At 47.5% G+C, this 25679-nt stretch overlaps 1 protein-coding gene across 1 annotated transcript in view; it reads left to right on the top strand.

Annotated features, from left to right (window-relative positions):
- The window catches only part of Srd5a1 (steroid 5 alpha-reductase 1), a 33841-nt gene extending 15494 nt beyond the window's left edge, over window positions 1-18347 (top strand). Inside the window, exons 3-5 of the mRNA XM_028782729.1 lie at window positions 608-709; window positions 8800-8950; window positions 17662-18347. Of these exons, the coding sequence (XP_028638562.1) occupies window positions 608-709; window positions 8800-8950; window positions 17662-17728 (320 nt within the window). The 3' untranslated portion in view covers window positions 17729-18347. The remainder of the gene's footprint in view (window positions 1-607; window positions 710-8799; window positions 8951-17661) is intronic.
- Window positions 18348-25679: the final 7332 nt, after the last annotated feature.

Below are 25679 nucleotides of genomic sequence, written 5' to 3'. Positions count from 1 at the left end.
AGCTGTCTGGGGGGCTGGGAGCAGGTTAATGGAGTGAAAGCCAGATACGTGCACTACAGAGCCAGAAGGAAAAGGAAAAAGAGGAGCAGCCACCATCCGAGGATCTATGCCTACTCCCCAGGGGTAGGGTGTGTAGCCAGGACGCATGTACCTCTCCTTATATGGAGGAGAGACTGAGCATTTCCTCATGCAGTTTTCCTGAGGAAAAAGGGTGATAAGCATACTACGTGCAGGCTAGTTCCCCTGTCCAGGTCATACGTGCAGGCTAGTTCCCCTGTCCATGTCATACGTGCGGGCTAGTTCCCCTGTCCAGGTCACACATGCAGGGCTATTCCCCTGTCCAGGTCATACGTCCTGTTTTCTGTTCCTGTCATGGTAAAAACACAGATTGAGACCACAAATCAGGTCAGAGTGTTTTGGGTAGAATGGATGAGCATAGTCATGCTCAAGGAAACAACTGACTGCCACAGCTCACACTGGTGTGTGTATGGCATTGCCACCAGCCACACTGACACCTATACAAAGGATCGCGGTGTGCTGTTCAACTGAGCATGGCTTTCTTAAGTCCTGCCAGTTATTAACTACAATCATCTTGTTTATTCTTCAGGTTTTGCCCTGTGGTTAGTGGGCATGGTAATAAATATCCACTCAGACCACATCCTGAGGAACCTGAGAAAACCAGGGGAAAATGGATACAAAATACCCAGGGGTATGTACCGAAGGGGACCTTTCTGCAAAGTTGCTTTGCATGCTGCCCACCTGCCTTCTTTTCTCAGCTCTGTGAACTCACAGCGCAGCATTTACTGACTGAAAGTTTTCATCGTGAACCACAGTTAGGTCTGGCTTCTGGGAAGATGATTAAGTGGTGAAGGCTGTCAGTGTTTGGAAGTTGGATAAGGAGGACTTACAGGTACTTCCTGTCCAGCACTGTGATGGAATAAATGGCTTCTTTTATCAAATCTCTCTCTTTAAAAACTATATAAAATATTGAATGAGATTTTTTTTATTTCGTTTGGAAAAAAAACCTTTAAATATACATTAAGTGTACTTCCCGGAAAAGCAGTCATGTGCCAGCAGCATCTGAATGTGTGGTGGAGTTCAAGGAATAGTGTGACCAGTACCCCTTCCTGTTCACTTATAGCCCAAATCCATGGCCCTTGGTCCATCTGAGAAGCTCAGAGCTTTGGGTTATGTTCCCTGTAGTCTAGGTGTGGGGCATCCACTGACCTGGCCGTAAAGTCCCGGGAACACCTGCTTTCACCACATCCGTACAGCCCTAACTGCAGTATCATGCCCAGAGGAAGGGATGTTCAAAAATGGGTCCCACGAGGAACTAGAGCACTGTGCACAAGAGTTCCGCTGACCCTCAGGACCGGATAGGGGCAGGTTTTAAAGCGGCGGAGTCACTGGTGGGTAAACTAGGAGAGTTTTGTGAATGAACCTAAAACATTGATAGAAAAAAAACACGTGAGGTTGATTAATAACAAAAATAAGATGTACTCCCCCCCCAAAAAAAAAAAACCAATAAAATAAACCACACCAAATTTCGAATCACTGCCAACTCCCAAGAGCCAGGAAGTAGCGGAGCCAGCCCAGGAGTTCCAGTCATATGATAGGCTGCTTTGTGACTTTTCCTGAGGAGACATGAACAACTAACTCTTCCCCTAAGGCAGAGCACCGACGGAAGAAAGGATTCTACTCCAGTCTAGAGTAGTGAGCCGGTGGGTTGGTTGCCATGGTTTATGGGAGCACGGGTGACTCAGAGGCAGCTGGGCCTCCACAGCCCACCCCAGCCCCGGTAGTGAGTCACAAAAGCCACACTGCTGGAATACCCTGCCTGACTTGCCACTGGCCTCCCACTGGCCACTTGATGAGTCAGACAGTCTCTTCTCCCCTGCAGTGACGAGAGGTACCCTGTCAACCCTGTCGATTTCAGGAGATTTCCTGAGCCACGTAATCCTTGTGGGGCAATTTCCCGGTTGCATGTCCTCCTCTGTATGCGAAGGTTTCAGTTTGAAGGAGACAGCAACACAACTTGGGTGTGGCGGGGGATGAGAGCTAGGGGATGGGAGAGGGTTGTTGTGAGCTCCACAGTGGAGTCTAGTGCGGCTCTCCAAAGGAGAGTGTGGGCACTGCCCCTGCCTCCTGCCTCCCATCCACGTCTGCATGAGAAGCACCTGATTCCAGATGTGGGAGACGGATGCAGGAGACAGACAGAAGGATTCACCGAGTGCCCAGTGCCACAGAAGTGACAGGTCCAAGAAACACCACATTTGGGACATCTCTCTTCACCACAAGCAGTTACTGATCAGAGGGTAACTTGAGGAGGAAGGATTTGTTTTGGCTTGCAGTTGAGAGGGTACCGGGAAGCATGGCAGAATATCATGGCTGCAACGCCTTGCCTCAGGGCTCAGGAAGCTGAGAGATCTAGGGTGAAGTCAGGAGTGGACTAGAAATACTCTTAAGGTTTATCACCTTGTCAACCACGTTCTCCTAAAAGTTCTTTAAGCTCCCCCAAATGGTGCCAGGAACTGGGGACCACGTGTTCAAACACATGAGTCTATGAGGGGACACTTCATATTCACTGATACTCATAAAGTCCAGAGACAACAGGATCCCAGGGGAGGGTCCTGCCTAGCCAGAGATGCTCCATAGACAGCAGCCTGTCCCACCTGTGGCGGAGATGTCATTCAGTCAGACGTGCGTCCCTTTCCCTTCAAGTTTCTTCTTTTTCACTCAACATTTTCACCATGTATTCGTGACTGGCTTAGAACTTCTGTTGACCAGCCTACTCCCAAGTTCTCAGAGATCCCCCTGCTCCTACTTCCCAGGGACTGGTATCAAAGGCATGCGCCATCCTGCCCAGCTTCTCTCATTTCTTGATGCCAGTTGCAGATTTGTGTCCTAACCCAAGATATTAAAACCTGAAGATCAAGAAAGAGAAAGTGAGGAGACCTTCACAGTCACACTATTGAGGAAACAGCATCGAAACCTGTCTGAACAGGAATGCCTCCCAGGGAGCAGAGAAAGCTGCAGGTGACATCCCAATGCCATTTGTCTTTGGGCACGGAAGTGAAGGGGCTGCAATATCAGTGCCCACTGACTGGAGGCTAGCTGAGTGTCGCCTGCTACAGGCGGAGCAGCCTTCATCCCACAGTGAGGGTTAACCACCCCCATTGTAGGCAGCAGCCCCATCCCCAGAGGCCTCCACAGTCCGTGGGTCAAGCTGAGCAGAGATGCAAAAGCTAAAGTCTTCCAGACAATAGGAGATGCCTTGGGCACACAGGAAAGGCCAGGCAGGCAATCTCTTCTACAGATCATCGGTTCTAATCTTTTGAGTGAAGAGGAATACCAGAGACAACAGCAGAACAACCAGCAGGTCCCATCCAAAGGACGTAAAAGATGAAAATGAAAAGAGAATGAAGCCCGAGAGGCCCTGTTCCACAAAGCAGGGGGGACCCCCAGGGTGCTCCAAAAGCTAAAGTCAAGAGAACATTGGTGGGGAAGCCAAGCCTCACATCTGCCATTCAGAGGAGCTCAGCACACACCACAGAAAACTGACAGAAGGCTGTCAGCTGCACCCAGACAGTCCTCTGCTCGGTGGCTGCTCAGATCCTTGAGGAGACCCCCAGAGGAGGAAACACAGGCTTTTGTACTAGCATTCCATGCGTGTACTCTGTCGGTGGTGGTTCTGAAGACCCAGGGCACCAGGGATGTGGTAAGACAGCTCCGAGTCTTGAACTCACCCCCTCCCCGCACGTTGTGGATTTCAAGAGGCTCTTTGAACATGACCCTCGGCACGGCCACATTTTCTCCTACACTAAATCTGTGCTCGGTCACGTCCTGCAGAATCATTTAGCAGAGCTGACAGTTACGGAGGTATCACTGGCCAAGGCCAAGTGAGGTTGTTTGGCTGGTTGGTGATAGAATCAGGGGTAGATATGGAGATAGGATCCCAGCATGTCCACACATGCAGGTACAGAGACCCATGCAACTTGGACAAAGGGCAAGCACTGTGGGCTATAGGTGACAGCGACAAGCCACTGCTTCGTTTCGTTCAACTAATATATTTTAAAGAACAGATAAAAGCTTGATTGGCAGGTTATGGGGATCTGCCTGCCTTCGTCTCCCAAGATCTGAGACAACAAGCATGTGCTCCTTGTGACCTTTTACCTTGGGGGTGGGGACCGAAATCAAGTCCTTGTGCTTACAAGGCAAGCCACCGAGCCACCTGACCCGCTCCTAAGCTTTTTAAAATCAGCATATATTAATGTCCTAGGCAGTGCACTCATCTGTGACTTGTTATACACACTTGTCACGCACTGTCTTGTCTTGCATCACTAACTCTGCCTCTGTGTATGAAAGAGACAGCACCTAGCAGAGTGTCTGGGATTTTTAGTCAGCCGTGCACTCACCAGCCCCCGCCCCCCACCCCCACGTGTTTCCACCAGAAAGTCACCTCTTCTTACCGGACACCAAAGAGAAAGATCACTTAGTGCCCATTGCAGCCTCAGCTCCAGATCGGGGTGGCATTACAGAGGTCCCTAGTTGGAGGAGTCAGGCAGTTTTTCTTTCATTTTTCATCATCACCATCATTATCGGTCATTCGGGCATGTGTATATGCAGGGGCAGACACATGTCACACAGCACACGTGTGGAGGTCAGAGGACAGCTCACGGATTCAGTTCTACCCTGCCAACCTGTGAGCTCTGAGTGTTAAACTTAGGTCATCAAGCTTGGCAACAGGCACCCTTAGCTGCCTCTGGCCACATGCCCAAACTCTAGCCCTCCTTTGCATTCTAGTCCCAACCCTGAGGCTCTGTCCTCTCCAGTAGACACTACCTGTACCCTAAGTCCAGTGTCATGCCCCTAAGACACTTCGGTTCTCATGGAGGATCTCATGTATCCTGTGCTACTGTGCCTGGCTTGTTTCTTTTCAATGGCGGCGAGTGAGAGAGTATCATCCCCAGAAGTGTCTAAAGCAACAAATAATCCTCACAACCCGCTGGACCCTGACCACAAATGCCCACAGACGGAATTCTAAAATCAGAGCCTGAGATGGGTGTGCTCACACACATACACACACACGCACACACACACACACACACACGTGCATGAACACACATAATACACTCGTACACACATGCCTGCATACACACATACATACACATACCACACACATGCACATACACACACATGCCTGCATACACACATACATGCTTGCACACACACACACACACACACACCACCAACAACAACAACAATTAAACCCCTAGAATTTGAAACCATTTCCTTTAATAGTATGTTTGATCACAGACCCTCTTTGCTTTCTTCCTCTCCCTTCCCTGTCCCCTCCTCCCTCAGCGCTGTGTCCTTGCCCAGCTCCACAGACTTGGACTTGACTAGGGCAGTGAGGGAATGAAGAAACCACAGGCACGGATAGTCACACAGAAGATCTGGGATCGGGGCTGGACTATCTGACGGTGAAACCACAGCCCCTGGAAGCTCACTGTGTTTGTGACACCAGGTTGACATCAGGAGGTTGTACAGAGCTGATTCGGAGGTGGGGTGTATGAAGTACAGCTGGATCCAGGAGGGAGGCTTAGCTGGTCTTGATAGGAGGTTTCCATAAGGGAGCATCCAGTCCGTAAATATCTGTGGGGAGAAAGCTATGGTGACATTTTCTACATACACTGTCAGTGACCCCACACGGACCAGGTTTCCCCATCCCTCTGAGCCAGGGAAGGCATTGCCACTCCCATAGGACAGAGACCCAAGTTCTTTGACTTGACCATGCCGGTGACAACGCACACATTCACTCAAGACTCAAGAGTCTTCCTAGGCTCCCTACAGCTTAGACAAAGAATTAAGAAGCCCTACTGTGCTGTGCCTTCGTACCGCAAGACAAATGTATAGTCCTACCCGGCACCTTGAGTCTAGACTTGGCTAAACCAGATGGTATGGAACTTCCTCACCGGCCCTGAAAATCTGTGAGAGTCAGAGATTCCCAATGTGTTTGAGGATTCGGAGGCTTTTCCTTCAGGCCTCCATGATGCTAGTCACAGCCACTGTTTTTCCAATCATGGTCACGGTCCCCCTGCCCACATCTCTCCACCTTTACTAGGCATTCTCTGCTAATACAGCTCATCTAGAAGGGTGAGCTGTGTCTGCTCCCCTCCTGAGCCAGCCTGGGGTATCTAACCCACATTGTTCACTACAACAGCTCCTTCTCTTCTGAGAAGTACGCCACCACGGCTCCCCCCAGGACACTCATGTGCTTTGGTTGCTGACCACAGCCAGCGGTGATCTGCGGTCTCTGGCAGTGCTTTTGTGACTTGAGAGGTGAACACCTTTTTAAAACAAGTTCCACTCACAGCAGCATCTCGATGGAGCTGTGGGTGGGAACCTGGAGCAGGACACACCCGGCTTCTCGGCTTCTCGGCTTCTCAGCTTCTCAGCTTCTTGGTAACACCCTCAGGTGTTCCTCACTCACCACAGTTACAAAGTGTCCAGCCCACTTTTGCCTGGCCTGCCTCTCCCTGGAGCTGTGAGTGAGATACACCGGGCTTCTCGGTAGCACCCTCAGGTGTTCTCACTCACCATAGTTACAAAGTATCTAGCCCATTTTCGCCCTCATCTGCCTCAGTTGCTTTTACATGCTGGCCATTTTGGTCTCCCTCCATGGGGATCTTTGCTGCGGTCTCAACTTCTGCTGGACTGTCACCTCAGAAAGGCCAACCCCCTACGATTCTGTAATGACTCCCTTCAACCCCATCTCACTAAGCCTGTACCCTGCCCTTTTTCTCCCAGCCCCATAGTCTCTTGATGCTGGTGACATCCCTCATTTGTTTACATAGGAGTTCATGAGTCTGGATGGGGGAAGGGAGTTTACCGAGTGCCAGTGGCAGAGCCAGGCCTGGAACAGGGCTCCATGTGTTTTGAAGAAGTGAGTGTATGTGAGACTGGCTCTCTCCTCAGGATTGGCTCTCAGAGCCATATCAGCTCATCACTAAGCCAGCTCCTGTTTGGCTGTTAGTCTGCACTCCCCGTGGCTGAGTGTGTCGCCTCTTTAACTATAGACTTGTCAGAGAAGCAGACAGGCGTGGATACAGGGATACTGCCCCTTCCCGAGGTTGTGGTTGAAGGAGTCTGACGTGTAGTAAGGTGTCCATCTCAATGGTTGCTGGTTAGCAAGGGCCTCCCGATTCTTTAAACTTCTCCATTTGGGTTGAACTGAGACAATTCCAGTAACTACAGTCATTTGGTTCCTAGAAGCTAATTAATCTGTGTCTTTAGACTCCATGGTTGCCCTGCCCCATGAACTTCCCAGTATGCAGTACTTGCTGACCAACCGAGAAAGTTGTTTATTGACCAAGTTCTTTAGTAACTCACTACTCCTGTGTTACACCTACTAGCGGTGGTGGCCAACCACAGGTGAAACAGGGGAGTTCTTAACTTTCTGTCCTACCCTCCACTCCCGCCCTGTGTTACAAACCTCAATGTGCAAATGAGCTCTGATTCTTAACAACCCCTCTCTGGTCTCTTTCCCCCCAAATAAGCCTTAAGTACCACACTGTAGTAAGTTTTTCCTGCCTTGTCCTTCTGTCCTTCTCACTGTGGCACACCTCTGCTTCTTGCTCTCCCATTCCTGTCTGCAACCCCAGGCTCCATTCCCCTGGAGTGTCCTCCGCCTGCCTCTTCCTTTTGAGCTCCCCGACAGCTAACTTGGCTTTAGCCGAACTTTGAGCTTCTTTCCCTTCTCCAGAAGCTTCTTTTCTACTCATCCTCCATGCGGACACCTCAAAAACCATGGTGCCTATTAGAGAGCTCCCCCAGACAGAACTGTGGTTCTCCCCGCGGCATAGCAGAGAAGGGGCTTCTGTCCTCTAGCTAAACAGAACTGTTGGTCGGGGGGACACATCTACCTTTTCTATGAGGAAGAGTCCCATCCCTCCTTGCAGGCATGGCCCAGCAATCCTCTGTCTAAACACCTTTTGGCATGTCTCCTCAAAATCTTCTACTAAAGCTAGCCTGGCTGAGATTTGCTTAACTTGCACGTGGAAGAAGTCCTCACATCTGAGGTTTCCTTCCTTCAGGTCTTCCTCTCTCTCTGCCTCTCAAGTTCTCTTCCATGTAAACCGTCCTTCCTGCCAGTCTCCCGGACCTGATCCTCCTCTTCAGAAACCACCACCTCTCCTCATGTACTCCACTTTCCAAAATCTGCATCGAAAATTTATCACAGAAAAGGGCTGTTTCCAAATCCCGGGGACAGAGGACAACAGCTACCTTGGGCGGCTTTCTGTCTTAGCAACGCTTGTTTCTCAACCTGACTCCCAGCTATGATCTAATCCTGCAATCCTTATCTAACCTCTGCCTCTACTGTTCTGACACATGGAACAGCTTATGGCCACTGCTCATGTCTCTTCTGAAACCCTCTGTGCCAAGCCTTCCCATTACCTTCTTCCTGCACCCACCACCACCACCACCATTTAACACCTGAGCTGCCTCTCCCCTCCAAGAATTGTCTGGCTCAGAACCAGGGGTGTTCACAGAAAAGCAACCACTCCTCCCCTGTATTCTTTGTGTAGGAGGTAAAATTTTGCAGACTCCCCTCTGCCAATAAAGGCCTCTTCTGTCCTCAAACCCCTGGCCCCATCATTCCACCTCATAAAACCTTTAGATCAGCCTCCTGCCGGGAGCTTTCTTTCCCACTATGGAATTTATATTCTGCGGATTATTCCCAGAGTCCTGCTCGGTGCCGTTTATAGTGACGTGTCCCTTTTCTCTCCTTTCACCTAGGAGGCCTGTTTGAATACGTATCTGCAGCCAACTATTTCGGGGAGCTTGTGGAGTGGTGTGGCTTTGCGCTGGCCAGCTGGTCCCTCCCGGGCGTCGTGTTTGCACTGCTCACCCTGTGTGCACTGTTCACCAGAGCAAAGCAGCATCATCAGTAAGTTTTAACACACTTCTGCACCCGTAGTTCGTTCTTAGACGTCAGCATTAACGATTTCCAGGCTACGCTTTCAGAATGCTAACATTAACTCGAATTGCTAATCCCGCTGCATAAAAGTTGCTGGGGGTGGGGGGGAAGGTGAGGGAGGGGACAGGACCTGCAGCTTTGAGGGGAATCCTCCCTGGTGGCTGACAGCTTTGGTGTCCTCACATGAAGAGGGAAGGATAGAAGTCAATCAGAGAGCCAGGGATGGGGTCCTTAGTCACTGTTCTGTTGCTGAGACACCATGACCAAGGTGACACTTACACATGGAAGCATTTAACTGAGAACTTGTCTACGGTTTCAGAGATGAGGTCCGTGTTCATCATTGTGGGGAGTATGGAAGCAGGCATGATGCTGGAGAAGTAGTTGAGAGCTATATCCTGATCTGTAGGCAGAGAGAGAGAGTGAGAGAGGGAAGGGGGAGGGAGGGAGAGAGGGAGGGAGGGAGGGAGGGAGGGAGGGAGGGAGGGAGGGAGGGGAGAGGAGAGGAGAGCAAAGGAAAGAGACTAGACTTGGCAAGGGCTTTTGACAATAGCTCTACAAGGCCACATCCCTAATCCTTTGACAGCTCCACTTCCTGGTGACTCAGCCTTCAAGTATATGAGCCTCTGGGGGAGTCATTCTCACTCACACCACCACTCACTCACTCCTGAGAAAGAGGTATAAAGAAACACCGAGAGTACCTGCGAGGAGAGTTATAGAAAAGGAGTCACAATATCAAATGCAATGTCCCGGAAGCACAGTGCAGAGAGAGGACTGCTGCTTGTCTGTGGGATCGTGGGCCCATTGACCTAGCTGAAGAGAGAGGAAAAGTATCAGCTTATCCATCCCCTCGGGATGGGAGAAGCCTAGGCTGGGAGTCTGTCACGAGAATTCTGGCTTGGGTATTTTATAGGGTCTGGCTTGGGTATTTTATAGAGCTTCCCTTTTCTCCTACTGACAGTCCAGAGACCCGCTCCCATGCCTTCTTGCTGTTTGACCTTGCAGTGTATTCTGGGAAGCAGCAGTCATCACAGGAAGAATGCATTCTCTTTCCCCTCTGGTTCCCCTGTATTCCCCCATGTCAGATAGGAACACTGACTCCTGTCAGGGAATAGGGCAGTGACTGCTGCTGCAGCTGCTTCGTGCTAAGCAGGGGCAGAGTTTACAGGGATGTGGATCTTAAAAAGAAGAAAGAACTCTTGGGTGGTCCTCTGGGACTGCTCCAGGAGGCTTCAGCAAAAACTGGGCAGGCAGTGCATCTTGGGTTCTCTCTTTCTCCCTGCAAGGCCATCTGTAGAAGCCAAGAATTGGAAGGACTGAAGAAAAGTATGTTAGTGGCCACTTTAGTATATCAGAGACTGATGACCTCGGCATGTCAGTAGCTGTCAGAGTGGGTAGGATCACAGTGAGAGGGGCCTCCCAGAGAGAGAGAGAGAGAAAGAGAGAGAGAGAGAGAGAGAGAGAGAGAGGGAGGGAGGGAGGGAGGGAGGGAGGGAGGGAGGGAGGATGAATTTTAACCACCATTTGATTATTAGGTTAAAACAACAGTGGGCCAGTTTTTCTTGTCTTCACATAGGCACTGCAATGTTGAATTGAACCCAGTGTCCAAAGAATATGATCCCTTTAACCCCTTAGAAAAGTATGCTAGTCATTGTACCCCTGAGCTGCCCTTTCCTGCTAGGTGTTTAGGATTAGAGGGAGCTAGAGTCAATCACATTTATCTTTTAGTATCTTATATTGGGTTTTATTCCTATGAAGAGACACTGTGACCACAGCGACTCTTATAAAAGAAAACACTTAATTGGAGCTGGCTCACAGTTTCAGAGGTTCAGTCCACTATCATCATGGCAGGAAGCATGGCAGCATCCAGGCAGACATGCTGGAGGAGCTGTGAGTCCTGCATTTTGATCCGCAGACGGTAGAAGGAAATTGTGTATCACACTGGGCATAGCTGGAGCATAGAAGACCTCAATGCCCATCCCCCCAGTGACACAGTTCCAAAAAGGCCACACCTCCTAAAAGTGCCACTCCCTATGGGCCTTTGGGGGCCATTTTCTTTCAAACCACCGCAGGCATTTACCTTGCTCTCTGTCACTCTTTCTCCCGCCTTCCTTCACGTAGCTTCCTGCTGCTGTGCAGCCACTTGCCGGCTTCCACTGCTGAGCATGTTGGTCTCTCTCCTCCATAGTCTCCCCAGCCCCAAGGCAGCTGCCACGAGGGGAGTTTGCAGCTTGCCTGCCTTGTTGATTCTCAAACTCTAATAAAACTGTCTTCCAGCCTCCTTCCGAGGCCATCGTTTAACTTTCTCTTGATAAGATTGAGAATCCAAAGAAGATACCCCGATTTCCCTGGCAACACCAAGAATGCCTGGTGATTTTCACTAGTAGAGACTTCCTGTGGAAAACTGAATTACTTATTTCCCATTTCTGTATGCTTCATATTCAAATGCCGAGAGGGACTTTCTTGGTCCCTGTTTCGTTAAAGAAAACTGCTTCACAATGGACTTGGCCACCTCCTGTTCAGTCTCCCCACCCCAATCCGGTTTCAGAAGTCTGATTGATGGCTCATTCATCCAATCAGGGAGGAGCCACCATTTAGTTTTCCTACCAAATACTGCAGATGTAAAGAGCAGCAGCATGCCTGGTGGACAAGACAGCAGCCGCTAGAGGCCACGGTCCCTCTGCATAAGGAGACTGGGGCTAAAAACAGAGCTAAATCTTGGTTCCTTGACTCCCCTGGTGCACCGATGGGCTGATCTCTGTGAACGTAGGGGAATGAGGCTGGATTGAGTAGAGCTACTGCCCCGAGTAGACTCGGCAGATGTGACTCCTGGCTTATCTCAGAGCCCGTGTGGTTTACTAAGGGAGAAAACTGGGGGGGTGATGAGGCACTGAGCCACGGGTAAGGTCCAAAGATGCCATTATTTACTCCGGCCCTCTCCTGGTGACAAGACTAGACTGTAGTGGCTGCTCCCTGCTGACAGACTGACTGGACATCCCTGTTCAGGTAGACTAGGGAATTCAAGTTGGCAAAAGGCAACTCTGACTCGAGGTTTTCCCTATCTCTGCTTCCGAGTTTCACTTGAGATGGGAAAACTTCTAAGAATCCTCCAAGGTCACTACTTGGCTGCCTTCTCAAACACTTGGCCAAGTTAGACACATGAAAAAAAACCCCGAGGCACGGCCCCAATGTCCCCTGGGATGTTTCCCTTGCAGGAGATAGTGGGAAATTTTGGATTTGCCTGTATTCACACAACCTTCCCGTTAGTGGAGTCTAAAGACAGCAGAAGGTACTCTAGGCTTGCAAGCAGTCAATGACCCCAAATCTAACCAGAATTTTGGGGTCGGACAATGATGAAGGTGGGTACATTTGTCCGCTTGCTTTTCCTTGATCATGGCTACTTACTGCAACTCACCCACGACACATACAATTTAAAGACCTGTCAATTCCTGTTCCCAATGAATGAGCCAGAAGATGGAGGGAATAACCTGGACAAATTCATATCCCTTACAAGGAGGGCAGGCGCTGTAGGCACAGCGAGTTGTGCAGGATTCAGTAGAATTCTTTCTGTTCAGTGTAAATCACTGGGTGCAGTTTTACTGAGGAGCACGTGCCTTTCGTGTAGCTGCCGCTCACACTCATTCAAAACTAAGACCACGGATGTATAGATCACTAAGACCACCTTGTATTTTCCATAAGGTTTACTTAGGAATTTATGAACCACACCCTGTAACAGTGTGCACATAGATCGTACTATCTCATGGTGTAACAGTGTTGCGCTGCACTGTCTCCCCTGCCAAACAAGACCATGGTCTGAGCAGTGAAAGCGAAAGCGTAACAGAAGAACACACGGCTAGGCTGGCTGACTGTCCCTGTGTTCTCCTTGTTATAGATCACAACATGGCGGGATGTCTTTCCAGAATGGAAAAGAAACCTGAAAACTTAAGCATGTTACAAGGGTCTGAGAAAGTTATATGGCCATGCTAAAAACTTTTATGCTAACTCGATATATGTGAAAGTCACCTGAGAGAACCTCAGTTGAGAAAGTACTTCCATAGGCAGGCCTGTAGGGCATTTTCTTAATTAGTGGTCAACAAGGGAGGGCCCAGCCCATTGTGAGTGGGACCATCCTGGGCTGGTGGTCCTGGATTCTATATGAAAGCAAGCTGAGCAAGCCAGGGGAAGCAAGCCAGTAAGCAGCATCCCTCCATGGCTTCTGCATCAGCTCCTGCCTCCAAGTTCTTGCCCTGATTGAGTTCCTGTCCTGACTTTTTTTTTGATGATGAACGATGACGTGGAAGACAAACAAATCCTTTCCTTATCATGTTGCTTTGGCTGTGGCATTTCGTAACAGCAATAGTGACCCTGAGACAATGGGAGGTGCAGAAGGTCAAAGTTCAATACACTGTTGTCAAAGTCAATCAATGGAGTTATAGGTCAACGCTTCATAACAATTACGAAGGCTGGCTCCAAGAATCAAAATTCAAGTGTTTGGTTTCTTTTTTTTTTTTACTTAAGTTTTGTTTAACTGTCACACAATAGATAAGTGTATCAGACTGGTCTATTGACCTGGTTGCTGAGTAGCCATATTTAAAGGCTATGCTGATGGATTCAGAGGGATAAAGGGGGACTCTTTACCTCCCTTACCCTCCAAGGTCAAGTAGGTCCCAGGGGACTATGAGGCATCTCTCAAAATCCTGTAACTGTGGGAAACTGCCCGTTCTTTTGTTCAGAGAGACTATGGAGACCACACCCAGTGACTTCAAGGAAAGCCTTGGCTATATAGTGAGTACAAGGCCAACTTGACATATGTAGAGATGTTATATCTCAGAGGAAGAAGGAGGAGGAAGAGGAGGAGGAGGAGGAGGAGGAGGAGGGAAGGAAGGAAGGAAGGGAAGGAAGGGAAGGAAGGGAAGGAAGGAAGGAAGGAAGGAAGAAAGAAAGAAAGAAAGAAAGAAAGAAAGAAAGAAAGAAAGAAAGAAAGAAAAGTCACAGTTTTCAACTCGGAAAAGAGGGCAGTCTTAGCAGACTGCCTGTTAGCGGCATATGCAACCACACTGAGGGCAGGGTTCTCAGAGGGAAAGTGTACCATCTCATCAAGGGGCAATTGTTCCTCCTGTCTCTTTACCGTGACTTTATATGAATATAATTTCCTGAGGGTCTCTTGGCCAGGTGACTAACAGCCCCAGCTGAACTTCTAATGAAAGAGTCAATAGTATGGCATGTTATACTCACTGGAGTAGATCAAAATGTAAGGTCCCCACCCAAGGTAGATTCCATTCTTTTGACTAGGAGCAAATCACTTTCTTAATGGACCTTGACAGAGCGAGCCCTGATACCTCACAGTGGACTCTAAAGCTATGGTAACATTTCCCCCATAAGAATAAGGAGCCTAAAATCACTTAAGAGACGGACTCCTTAAGAGGCTGAGGCAGGGGGATTTCTAATTAACAGACCAGCCAAGGTAACATAACAATATCCTGCACTCCACCCCAAGAGGAATAGTTACTTTGTCCTTAGCTTACAAGGCCAATATTTCTGAACACATTCTGGACTGGCAGATAGATAGATAGATAGATAGATGGATGGATGGATGGATGGATGGATGGATGGACGGACGGACGGACGGATGGATGGATGATATATAGACTCAATAAACCCAAGAGGCAAACCATCAGATAAGTTACTGAGAAGAAAACACCTGAAATAGACAGTCCTAGCTGTGTGTTCATTGCAGTACAGCAGAATTATTTTTGCCTGGCAGTGAAACTGTAGAAACATCAGCTTATAATGGTTGCACTGACAGCCGAACCCTAGGACATTAGCTCTTGTAGCTTGCTAACACATGTACTCTGTTGAAAATAAAACTTTAAGAAATTTCAGGGGAGACTGCCTTCTCCAGGAGCCTGAGCAGCCATACTTAATTAGCACAGGATCGAACGTGTGACAGGTCACGTGAAAGGTCATAGCTTTCCATACCATGGCAGAGCAGATACAGGTACACTCTTGTTTGTTCATAGCAAATGATTGCTCTTGAAGATCAGCCATAGACAAAATACTGAAATCTGAGAAAGAGATTACAGTAATGCTACTTATTTATCAAGTTCAATGGCCCTTTAAGAACCACCTCAGTCTGTCCTCAGGATCCAGTGATGGAATTTTTTGCAATAGGGATTTAAATAAAAGAAGACAACAGAATGTGTTTTGGACACTGGCTATTCCCACAGCCTCTCCAGCCCAAGACTCAGAAACACATTCTGTGGAGTCCAGCGCTAGTTACTCCAGCCCTCAGGACATAAAGATAAGAAGCCTCTGAGGGGGACCTGTTGTGGAGAGGCTGGGAACGTAGGTCTATTCGGAAGTCATACACACAATAGCTAACTGGAAACCAGTTTAAAGACTGAAGGGCATAAACTATACACGATGGAGGTAGGCTGTTAACTTTCCCAAGCGTGGGGCCGTGAGCTCAGTCAGCAGCATTAAGACCACTGAAACATAGGAGCCAGCCCTGTTTGGTCATGTAGGTGACAGCTTTAGTTCTAGGGATGGGAGATAAAACAATTACGGCTTTAAAAAACTCATCTATACGTGCATGCATACGTGGACATCTTAAGATACGGCATTTTGAGGCAGACTTGTGATTTCAGTAATCGAAAGGCTTACTTTAATTGTGAAATCGGCATATCTCATCCCTGGGTATCTAATGATTTTTTTTTTTCAAGCAATCTGACAACACCTCTAGGTGAATGGCCTTCCACCTCATAGTAGCCAAAGGTGTACAGCGTCCGTCAGTGGTGTGCCAGGTCACACGACCAGCGTGCACACTCATCTCTGATGACTTGTGCTGTCCTGGTTGTTCGGCCCTTTGTCCTTCTGGGTCCTCTCCAGTAGCTGGCTTCTAGGAGAACCAACCTCCTTGATCCACACAGGGTGCCCTTTCAGGTATCCCCAGGGCATCTTAAGAAGGAGCTGTGAGAAGCGGCTGAGCCCCTGGCAGGCCTCTGGGTACTTCAGCACCTGTGAGTGTTGACAGTCACGTTGTGAAATGGGTCCCTTGCTTGCACTGGCAGCCATTAATAACCTCTAGAAAAGGCTCCTATCCCTGGGAGCCCTTCATGCCAGAGAGGTCACAGGGGATGCAGAGGACCTGGCCAGCTTCTTGTCGTTTTTCCTAATGCCTAGGCAGCATATGACAGCGGCTGCGGTGGTCGGCCCCATAGGTTATCATTTCTGTGTTTGTGGACTACAGTCGGATCAACCTAAAGACAGCAAGCAGTACACCTCCGCTTCTCTTCCCACTCCTTGTCTCATATTTCTCCTTCACTAACAAACAATCATTTTTCCTTTGTCATCTTTACTCTGTTTAGCATCTTCCTCACCTGTGGAAGCTTCTCTTTATGTACCGTGTCTAAATCTTATAAAGGAAAAAGTGATTTCCCACAGATGAGGTTTCACGCACCTTTGCTCAGTCTGTCCTCCAGCTCCCGGGCTCGGGCACACTCCAACCCAGCCTTCTTTCCCATCCTCACTCCGCCTATTTGGTTGTCAGTCTTCCCATCGGGCGGCCTACGTTGATGTAATTATATCAAAAGTAAAAATTATCATTTGTGCCGAGCAGTGGTGGCGCACGCCTTTAATCCCAGCACTTGGGAGGCAGAGGCAGGCGGATTTCTGAGTTCGAGGCCAGCCTGGTCTACAGAGTGAGTTCCAGGACAGCCAGGGCTACACAGAGAAACCCTGTCTCGAAAAACCAACAAACAAACAAAGAAAAAAATATATCATTTGTTTGGAGTGAAGAGCTGAATTGCAGACACTACCAACTGTATTTTCTTGTTGAATGAATTTATAATCCTAGCTAGCTCGTATCAAAGACACGCATTCCAGGTCTTTTATTTACAAGCTGTAAACCTGGATTGGATAGGCTTGGAGCTATACTAGCCTATTCCCCAGCTATGAAATCCCACGTTACTGGCTGTTCCTCCTGGTCACATACTCATGGTCCATCTCCTCTCATGGTGGACTCCTCTGCCTCCATCTTCTTTCTCTTTCCTCTCCCTCTGCCTGTGACCCCCTCCCTGGATCCTCAAGTCCTACCTTTCTCCCTTACAGGCTCTAGTCTTTTATTGACCAGTTACACTGGGAAGCAAGGTTCACATAGCATCACTTGATGTATGTGGGGATCACTGGCGGGGCGGGGTGGGGTGGGGCGGGGCGGGGCGGGGGGGGGGAGCAAGCACATCTTGAGAAGCCAGTATTTAGTATTTAGCATTAGAACACAAGCAGCATCAGACCAACCCACTACGATTTTTTAGTACACGTCAGCAACTTCCCTTCCAACAAGAAATGGGAATTTACCCAGGCCACTTCTGAGACACACTTCAGATACTTGAGATTGTTCAGACATGGAGAGATCTACCCTTAAATCTAAGACGTTTCCCAGCAAGTCTGAGGATCTGAGTTCAGTGCCTGGTACACCCGATACACTGGAAAAAAGAATCAACCCTCAGAAAGTTGTCTTCCGACCTCCACACACTTGCCACAGTGTGTGCACGTACACACACGCGCACTCTTAAAACGTAAAACAGGGAACCCTTACTTCTTACACAGCCACCTTTGTCGCTGTCTTCGCAAATGCTGACATGGCAGGACGAATCGGTCTTTAAACCTCGTCTCTCTCGTTTTAGGTGGTACCACGAGAAGTTTGAAAATTACCCCAAATCAAGAAAGATACTAATTCCGTTCCTGCTTTAATGTGCGCTCAACGCTGTTGTCTCCCAGTGGGCTGAGTGGCTGTCTCCCTATTGACTTTGCTCTGAGCATTTACAAATGAATTGTTTTCCTTAATTCTTCTGTAGCTCCATAGTTCTCTGGAAAGCCTATAGAGGGGTGGGGGATGTTGTCCCCTGGTAAAGGACAAAGCCAATTGTAAACCAATCCACCATGTGCAGTTAGGGGCAATGTTGCCTGCTAGGTCAGAAGCAGGGAGCACTGGGTCATTACAACCCTCTGGTTTCTGGTATCAGTACCCCTTACAACCCTGCAAGGATTCCACCCCGGTCAGCAGCAGTCACCTGCCTCCTTCACAGATGTGTGTTCTGCCTGCTCAGTCCTTACCACAGAGACCTGGAGGTGTGGCCCAGGGACAGCCTGCCATCCTTTACTGCAGACCCCTTTGACCCCTAGACACTGGTAAGAGAAGTATTCCTACAACATATCCTGTCCCCGAGAGGTGAGACTGCAGAGTATATCCATTCACTTACTGACCCCATCTTTGCTCTTCCTTTGGGCTAGGCAGGACTAGGATTTATTAAGGTCCGTTTTTTAAAAAAAAAAAAAAAACAAATCTTTTTCTTAATATCATAAAACAAAATGTCAAAAACAGAATTTCTTATTTTGAATGCACCCAAGAACCAATCATGAAGATGGAAAGCTCAGGGCTAGCCTGGGCTGTGTAGGGAGACCCTGTTTGAAAAATAATAATAATAATAATAACGATAACAACAGGCTAACAGTCCAGGGAAGTGGCTGCAGTAATAAAAGATGCTGCCCACACAAGCACCAGCTTGGGAGAAAGATGTTCACCCAGGATCGTAACCCCACTGTGGCTCTGGGCAATCTGAGGACCACTGGTGAAGAGCCATCTCCACTAGACGGATGAGCACTGCCCTGGGGCAGCATCTGCTGCACTCACCCATTGGATCCCAGAGCTAAAAGAAACAGAACGGATAGGATTGTGTGCTCTGATCCCAGCAAAGATGCTGCAGGAAGACCTGCAGGCACGCCTCACCACACAGGATGCTGCAGGAAGACCTGCAGGCACAATCCCCACCACCTGCCTTTCCTGCACGTACCACCTACCGTTCTTGCCCCACCTCCATGTGCCCACTACTACCTTCCCTGTGCTCTTTCGAGTTTCCCTTCCCAGAAGGGCTTCTTCAGCTCTTTTTGCAGACAGAAACCATCCTCTGTGCCTCCGGTTCACAGAATGTCTAGGCTTGACCCAGAAAACTTCATGACCTAGCTACTTCATTTTAACAGGGAGCAGTGTTTAAAGGGAAACCCACCATCAAATCCTCTACCCTCTGCTTTTCTGACCACATAGCTGTTTGAAAACTCAAAGCACTAAATACTGTAGCTCTCCTCTCAGAACCTCAGTGAGGCCTACCCAATGTGTTCTGAAAAGTTTGCAAAGAAGTTACTCAGCTGAGACCCTGAGATGTTGACTGTGAGCTTTACCTCCCTTGGAGGGCACGGTGCTAAAGTTGGAACCCAGGGCTCCAGGTTGCTAGACAGATGCCCTGACACTAAGCCACATCACACGTTAGCCCTGTGATGCCTCTTTGTCTATGAAGGACCAAGCTGCCCACAGGCTTGTGGTTGTTCCCCATGCTAAGTGAACTATACTCTACTCCATTCCCTAAAACTTTTAACTTACTTGTATGAACCATGGTTATTAAAGAAAATTAATAAAACTACAGTTACAAGTCCAGTTGTATTGTTTGTCTTCTTGACTGATTGAGACTATTGATGTGTTTGTAAAAAGATAAAAAGAGAGGGGATATGTTCTATGGAGGTGTAGTGAGGTGTGGGGGAAGGGATGCCTCTGCAGGACCATGCCGAGCATCCCTTCCCCCTGAGGGACCAGCCACATGACGATATAGTATAGAATAGAGTTTATTCAGGGCATGGGTGGGAGAATTAAAAGAGTAGTAGAGGCAGAGAAAGACAGGGGAGAGAGAGAGTAGAAGAGTAGAGGCCGGCCATGAGCATGTGGAGAGAGAGGGGGAAGGGAATGGGGAAGGAGTGGGCGAGGAGGAAAGAGATCAAAAGAGGGAGGAGGAGGCAAGCAGCCACTTTTACAGTGGGTCAGGGCTACCTGGCTGTTGCCAGGTAACTGTGGGGTGGAGTTTAGACAGAATGCTAACACACCATCACCTATTTAGTATTCAGCCCTGGAAGCTCACCTCTTTCCCAATATTAGGTGGTCAAAACCCTTTAATACCCTAGGTGACTATGAATAGTCATAAGACCCTTGTATGGTTTTAATTAAGGTTGTTAGATATTCAAATGAAAATCTGTCCCAATAGGTTTTTAACTGGAATAAAATGAAGCTATGGCTATTTCTGGTTTTACTACGTCAAGCTAGGCTGCTAAATTATATCATGCCGCCCAGCTTTTCCAGCTGTCACCCTCAAATTTCCAGTGGGGCAACATTCGAAGCTGTTACATTGCTGTCGAAGTTGTTACATTGTTGCCATTTGCTGCTTAAGTCAGCAAGAAGGTGGAGGAAAACATTGATGGTCCTCTGGGTTCCCATGGGATTTGGGCACAAATAGCTTTTGTGTATTCTTTTATTTCCTTGTATAGTCACTGGTGTCTTTTCTCCCTTAGCCCTTTGGATACTTTCTTTCCCCCTTTTAGCAAATCATTTACTTCTTGGGCAAGCAAGATGGCTCAGCCAGTAAATGCATTCGCTGCACAGACTCGGCCGCCTGAGTTTAATACCATAAAGAGATGAAAGCGGAGATCAACTCCAAACTATCTACCCCTACAGCAATAAGTAATAAGACAAGTATAATTTGCTTAATTTGAGATTTTTCAGATCTGCTTAATACAGAAAGGAAACAAGAAAGTGTTCTACAAGTGTGGAGAATGTGAGTGGTTAGAATACACCTTCATTGACACTGTAAATTATCTTTTTTTGTTTTAAAAAATGTGAATATTCGAGTTTTGCCTGCATGTGTATCTGTATACCACATACGTGTAGTACCACAGAGGACAGACGGCCATCAGATCCCTGGGACTGGAGTTACAGATGTTGTGAGACACCATGTGGATGCTAGGAATCGAACACTGGTGCTCCAGAAGAGCAGGCGGTTGCTCTCAACCACCGAGCCAGTCCTCCAGGTCCAATGTCTATCTTTTTTATTTTAATCTAAGCTATTTTTGAATTTCACTTTACCTTGTTTTTGTGACCTCGGGTGGATATTTTGTTCCACTCACAACTGCCTGGGACTGTACAGGTTTACTTAGCTAGCATGATTTTAGGTTTTGGGGCTGTGTATTTCCTATAAATGAGACTCTCTTTTTTTCATCATAGCAGTGTTCCTGTGAGGCAGGAGAGGATTCCAGTTCAGTTCCCAGCATCCTCATCAGGCAGCTCTTGACCACCTAGAACTCCAGCTGTGGGGGTCCAGTGCTGTATTCTAGCCTCCACAGACAACTGTCCATGTGCACACACAAACACAGTAACAAAAACCTAGTATTCACAAACATTTTTACATAATTATGTTAAATACTCTCCAGTTTTAGTTTTTCAGAGAATGTTTAGGATAATATACTGAGAAAGATTCTTTTTATTTCTCATCAGTTTGGAGTTTTTGTTACTTTGAATTGAGACAAGAATGTACTGTGTATCCCATGCTGCCCTTAAACTCCATCCTCCTGTCTCAGCCCCTTAAGTGTTGAAATTACAGGTATGTGCCACCATACCCAGCTCATTTATGTTTTTATATAAAAGGATTTTTTTTGTCCTTTATCACATGTGTAGATATAAATTATTTTCTGCAAATTTTCTTTGTGGACTCTTTGTTTTCTTGCTAACCTGAAGGAAGTTTACTTTTTATAACAGTAACAGAGCCACATCTTAAAGTACATCCTGGTTGGTCCTGTTATTATTTATTCAAATATATTTTAATTTTCCTTTATAACTTGGTGTCTCTCCCATGTCTAACTCTCCTGTATTTTTGATGATAGTCCTGCATCTATCAGTATGTGCTTTGTAAACCCCCAATTGAGTCTGTACCTCCAGTTGACCGCTTCATGACTTCTGCTTTGGTAAGAACGTTCTATGGTGTTTTCTTGATAGACACACATCTGGTATTAACCAGCCATTTTTATTCTTGTCTGTGAAATTTTAAATGACACTCATTTTAGTCGTCTTTAAAAAAAAATAGATTTTACAAACAATAAATCAGTTAATATTTTTTTTACTAATCACCACACTGAAATATTAAATGTTCTCTCTTTTTATGTTTTTTTAAAGATTTCCTTGTATTTTGTGTGTATGAGTGTTTTGTCAAAAATGTATGTCTGTGTACCATGTGTGAGCAGTGCCCAAGTAGGCCAGAAATGATGTCAGTCCCTGGACTCGGAGTTACAGATGATTGTTACCTGCCATGTAAATGCTGCAAAACAACCCAGGATCCTCTGGAAAAAGAGCCAGTGTTCTTAATTGCTGAGCTGTCTCTCCAGCCCTCTTTTTATTATTTTATAAATTCTTTCCCTTGCTATCATAATTTTGAAGAGTCTTCTTTTTTTAAAAAAAAAAAAAATGAGACTGGCTTTTCCGTTTTAGAAGTGCCTCAGACTGTCCACTCACAGAACAGCATGGCAGATGCTCGTACCAGGACTTGCTGTGTTGGAATCCTGTAAAAGGACTTGGGGAGGGGTGCCTCACCCTTCAGCAGCTCTAGAGTGCAGCAGCAGGTGAGGCACCATTCGGATGCATGTGCTGTGTGGATGGGAAGTCCTGGCTTCTAGAGTCCAGCCCAGTAAATCCCTTCTAGATGCTGACATAAGGAATATCATCACGTCATGTACGTTCCTGCCTCTGACAAAGAAACTCAAAGCCAGAAATCAACTGTATACTAGTTCTCAGGGAGAAACAAGAACAACTAGGCTCCCGTCCTAGAAGCAAAACCCCTCAGATTGGTGTGAAGAAAGCTGAGAAAGAAAGATTTCTTTGAGTTCAAAGCCATCCTGAGCTGCATGGTGTGTTTTATTCTAACCTGGGCTACAGCATGAGACCCTGTCTGGAAAAAAAAATTGACATACTGGTTTTGGGGGGATCATGTTCCATAAGGGCTAGGTACCTTCTACCTCAGTCTGCAGGATGGCCTGGGTGAGGGACCCCAAAATCACTCCTACCCTGCTTTGCATTCCTTCTTAAAATGAGCTGTGACACAAAGTCACCATGTGCTTCAGAAAGAGGGGGATTCTGGAGAAATGTTACTTTATATATGTGGCTGCAGGACACTGAGTGTCAGTCCTGGGTCATCTGTGGGACAGTTGTCACGGTAACAGAATGGACAATGAGCAGATGCTTCAGATGAGCTGACTAATAAAGATCTTGTGCAAAAAGATAACCAAACTCCAATATTAATTTAGAGTGCTTATTTTCCTTGTGTTTCTGTGAGTTGTGAGCATTCCTGGGGGGGGGGGCAGTGCAGGTACACACATGCCTCGCTGTACATACAGGGGTCAGGACAATGGCAGGAGCCAGTCCTTGCCTTCCTGGCTTGAGACTTGGCCTCTTTGTTTCTTTTTTCAGTTCGGTCCAAAGCTTCTGGTGCCCCAGGTCTGGCCAATCCACCCATCCTCAATCAGCCAACTAAAGGCCAAATTAAAAGTGGAAAGCAGAAAAAGATTCATTTAATGTGGCCACATTGGAATGAGGGATAAAGGTCCAGTTAACCCCCCCCCCCAAGTCCATCTTTGGGGTCCTGAGGTAAAACCAAAGTTTAAGGAAGAGCTAGCATTGTGTACATGTAGGCAGTCCCATCAGGGGCTGGCCCTGCACGCCACTGACTCATCATTGGGTTTCACTCTTCTTGTAAGGTACAGTAACAAGCCATTAGACCCTCAAGACCTGTGAGGAGCTGAAGAGGTGGCTGTGTTGCTTCCAAAGGACCCAGGTTCAGTTCTCAGCTCTGGCACTGCACCTAACAGCAGTCTGTAGCTCCTATTCCAGGAGAGATCCACCGCCCTCTGCTGGCACCGCGTGCATGTGGCACGCATGGATACACCTCTCTCCAAAAGACCTACTATGATAAATAAACGTGTTTGTTTCAATCTTGTAAAATTCTTTTTCAGAAGACAAGTCCTTCCTCTGGTTGACACCTTTTCCTTTCCCCAGAATGAATTCCTGGGGGAAATTATTTTTCCCTTTAGGGTCCTTCTTTGTTAGAATAGTTGGACAATCAGATTGACAGATCCAGAATGTCTCTTTAGAATATCTTCATTTCTTGCCTTGCCTAGACTTATACCAGGGACCAGTGCTAAGGCCCTGTAGTTTGGCCTGCTCATGGCTGACCAGCCTCCTGGAATACATGTTAGATGCTAACTTTTTTTTTAATTTTTTTATTGGATGTTTTATTTACATTTCATATGTTGTCCCCTTACCCCATCCCCCACCCCACCCAGGAACCCCCTATCTCCTTACCCCTCCTCCTTCTTCTCTGTGGATGTAACTCCTACCTACCCCTCCACTCCCACTTCCCCACCCTCAAAATTCCCACCCCCTGGGGCGTCCAGCCTTCAGGAGGTCAAGGAGCTCATCTTCCACCTATGTCCAGCAGGGCCCTCCACTCTTACGTATTCAGCTGAAGCCCTGGATCCCTCCCTAAGTGCTCCCAGGCTGGTGGTTTAGACCCTGGGAGCTGTGGTTGGTTGGTATTGTTGCTCTCATGGTGCCGCAAACCCTTTCAGCTCCTTCAGTCTTCACTCTAACTCCTCCATTGAGAACCCCATTATCAGTTCAATGGCTAGTTGTGAGCATCTGCCTCTGAATATGTCAGACTCTTGAAGGCCTCTGAGGAGACATCCATATCAGGCTCTTATCAGCATGTACTTCCTGACTTTCACATCAGCATCTACCTTTGGTGACTGCACATGGGATGGATACTCAGGTGGAAAGGTCTTCAAATGGCCTCTCCTTCAGTTTCTGTCCCTCATTTTGTCTCCATATTTGCTCCCTTGAGTATTTTGTTGCTCCTTCTAAGAAGGACCGAATCACCCCCACATGGTCTTCCTTCTTTATGAGCTTCATGTGGCCTGTGAGTTACATCTTGGGCATTTCAAGGTTCTGGGCTAATATCCAATAATCAGTGAGTGAATACCATGTGTGTTCTTTTGTGATTGGCTTACTTCACTCAGGATGATAATTTCTAGTTCCATCCATTTACCTAGGAAACTCTCGAATTCATTGTTTTTAATAGCTGAGTAATACTCCATTGTGTAAATATACCACATTTTTTGAATCCATTCCTCAGCTGAAGGACATCTGGGTTCTTTCCAGCTCCTGGCTATTATAAATAAGGCTGCTATGAACATAGTTGAGCATATGTCCTTGTTATATGTTCGAGCATCTTCTGGGTATATGCCTAGAAGTGGTATAGCTGGATCCTCAGGTAATGCTATGTCCAATTTTCTGAGGAACCACCAGACTGATTTCCAAAGTGGTTGCACCATCTTGCAGTCCCACCAACAATGGAGGAGTGTTCCTCTTTCTCCACACCCTCGCCAGCATCTACTATCACCTGAGTTTTTAATCTTAGCCATTCTGACTGGTGTGAGATGGAATCTCAGGGTTGTTTTGATTTAGATGCTAACTTCTTACAGCTCGCTGAAACTACCTCCTTTTCAGGCCAGTCCTCAGAGTTAGTAACAGACCTTAGCCTTCTTCCCTGCAAAACTCACACGGAGCTGCCCGTCTCTCCCTATCACGGAGACTGCATCTGTCAGGAAGACCACAGCCATTAGGTATCCTGATCAATGTTCAAAGCCAACGTGACAACCTGCATCATGAATGGCCACTCATCATGAATACACATGTCTGCTTGTCCCACAGTGTGAGCACTCACCATGCATATGATCGTCCCACAGTGTGAGCACTCACCATGCATGTGTCTGTCCCACAGTG

Source organism: Grammomys surdaster, unplaced genomic scaffold, assembly GCF_004785775.1.
Source record: "Grammomys surdaster isolate TR1022 unplaced genomic scaffold, NIH_TR_1.0 843, whole genome shotgun sequence".
Taxonomy (NCBI): Eukaryota; Metazoa; Chordata; class Mammalia; order Rodentia; family Muridae; genus Grammomys; species Grammomys surdaster.
This window is presented reverse-complemented; position numbering and strand designations above follow the sequence as displayed.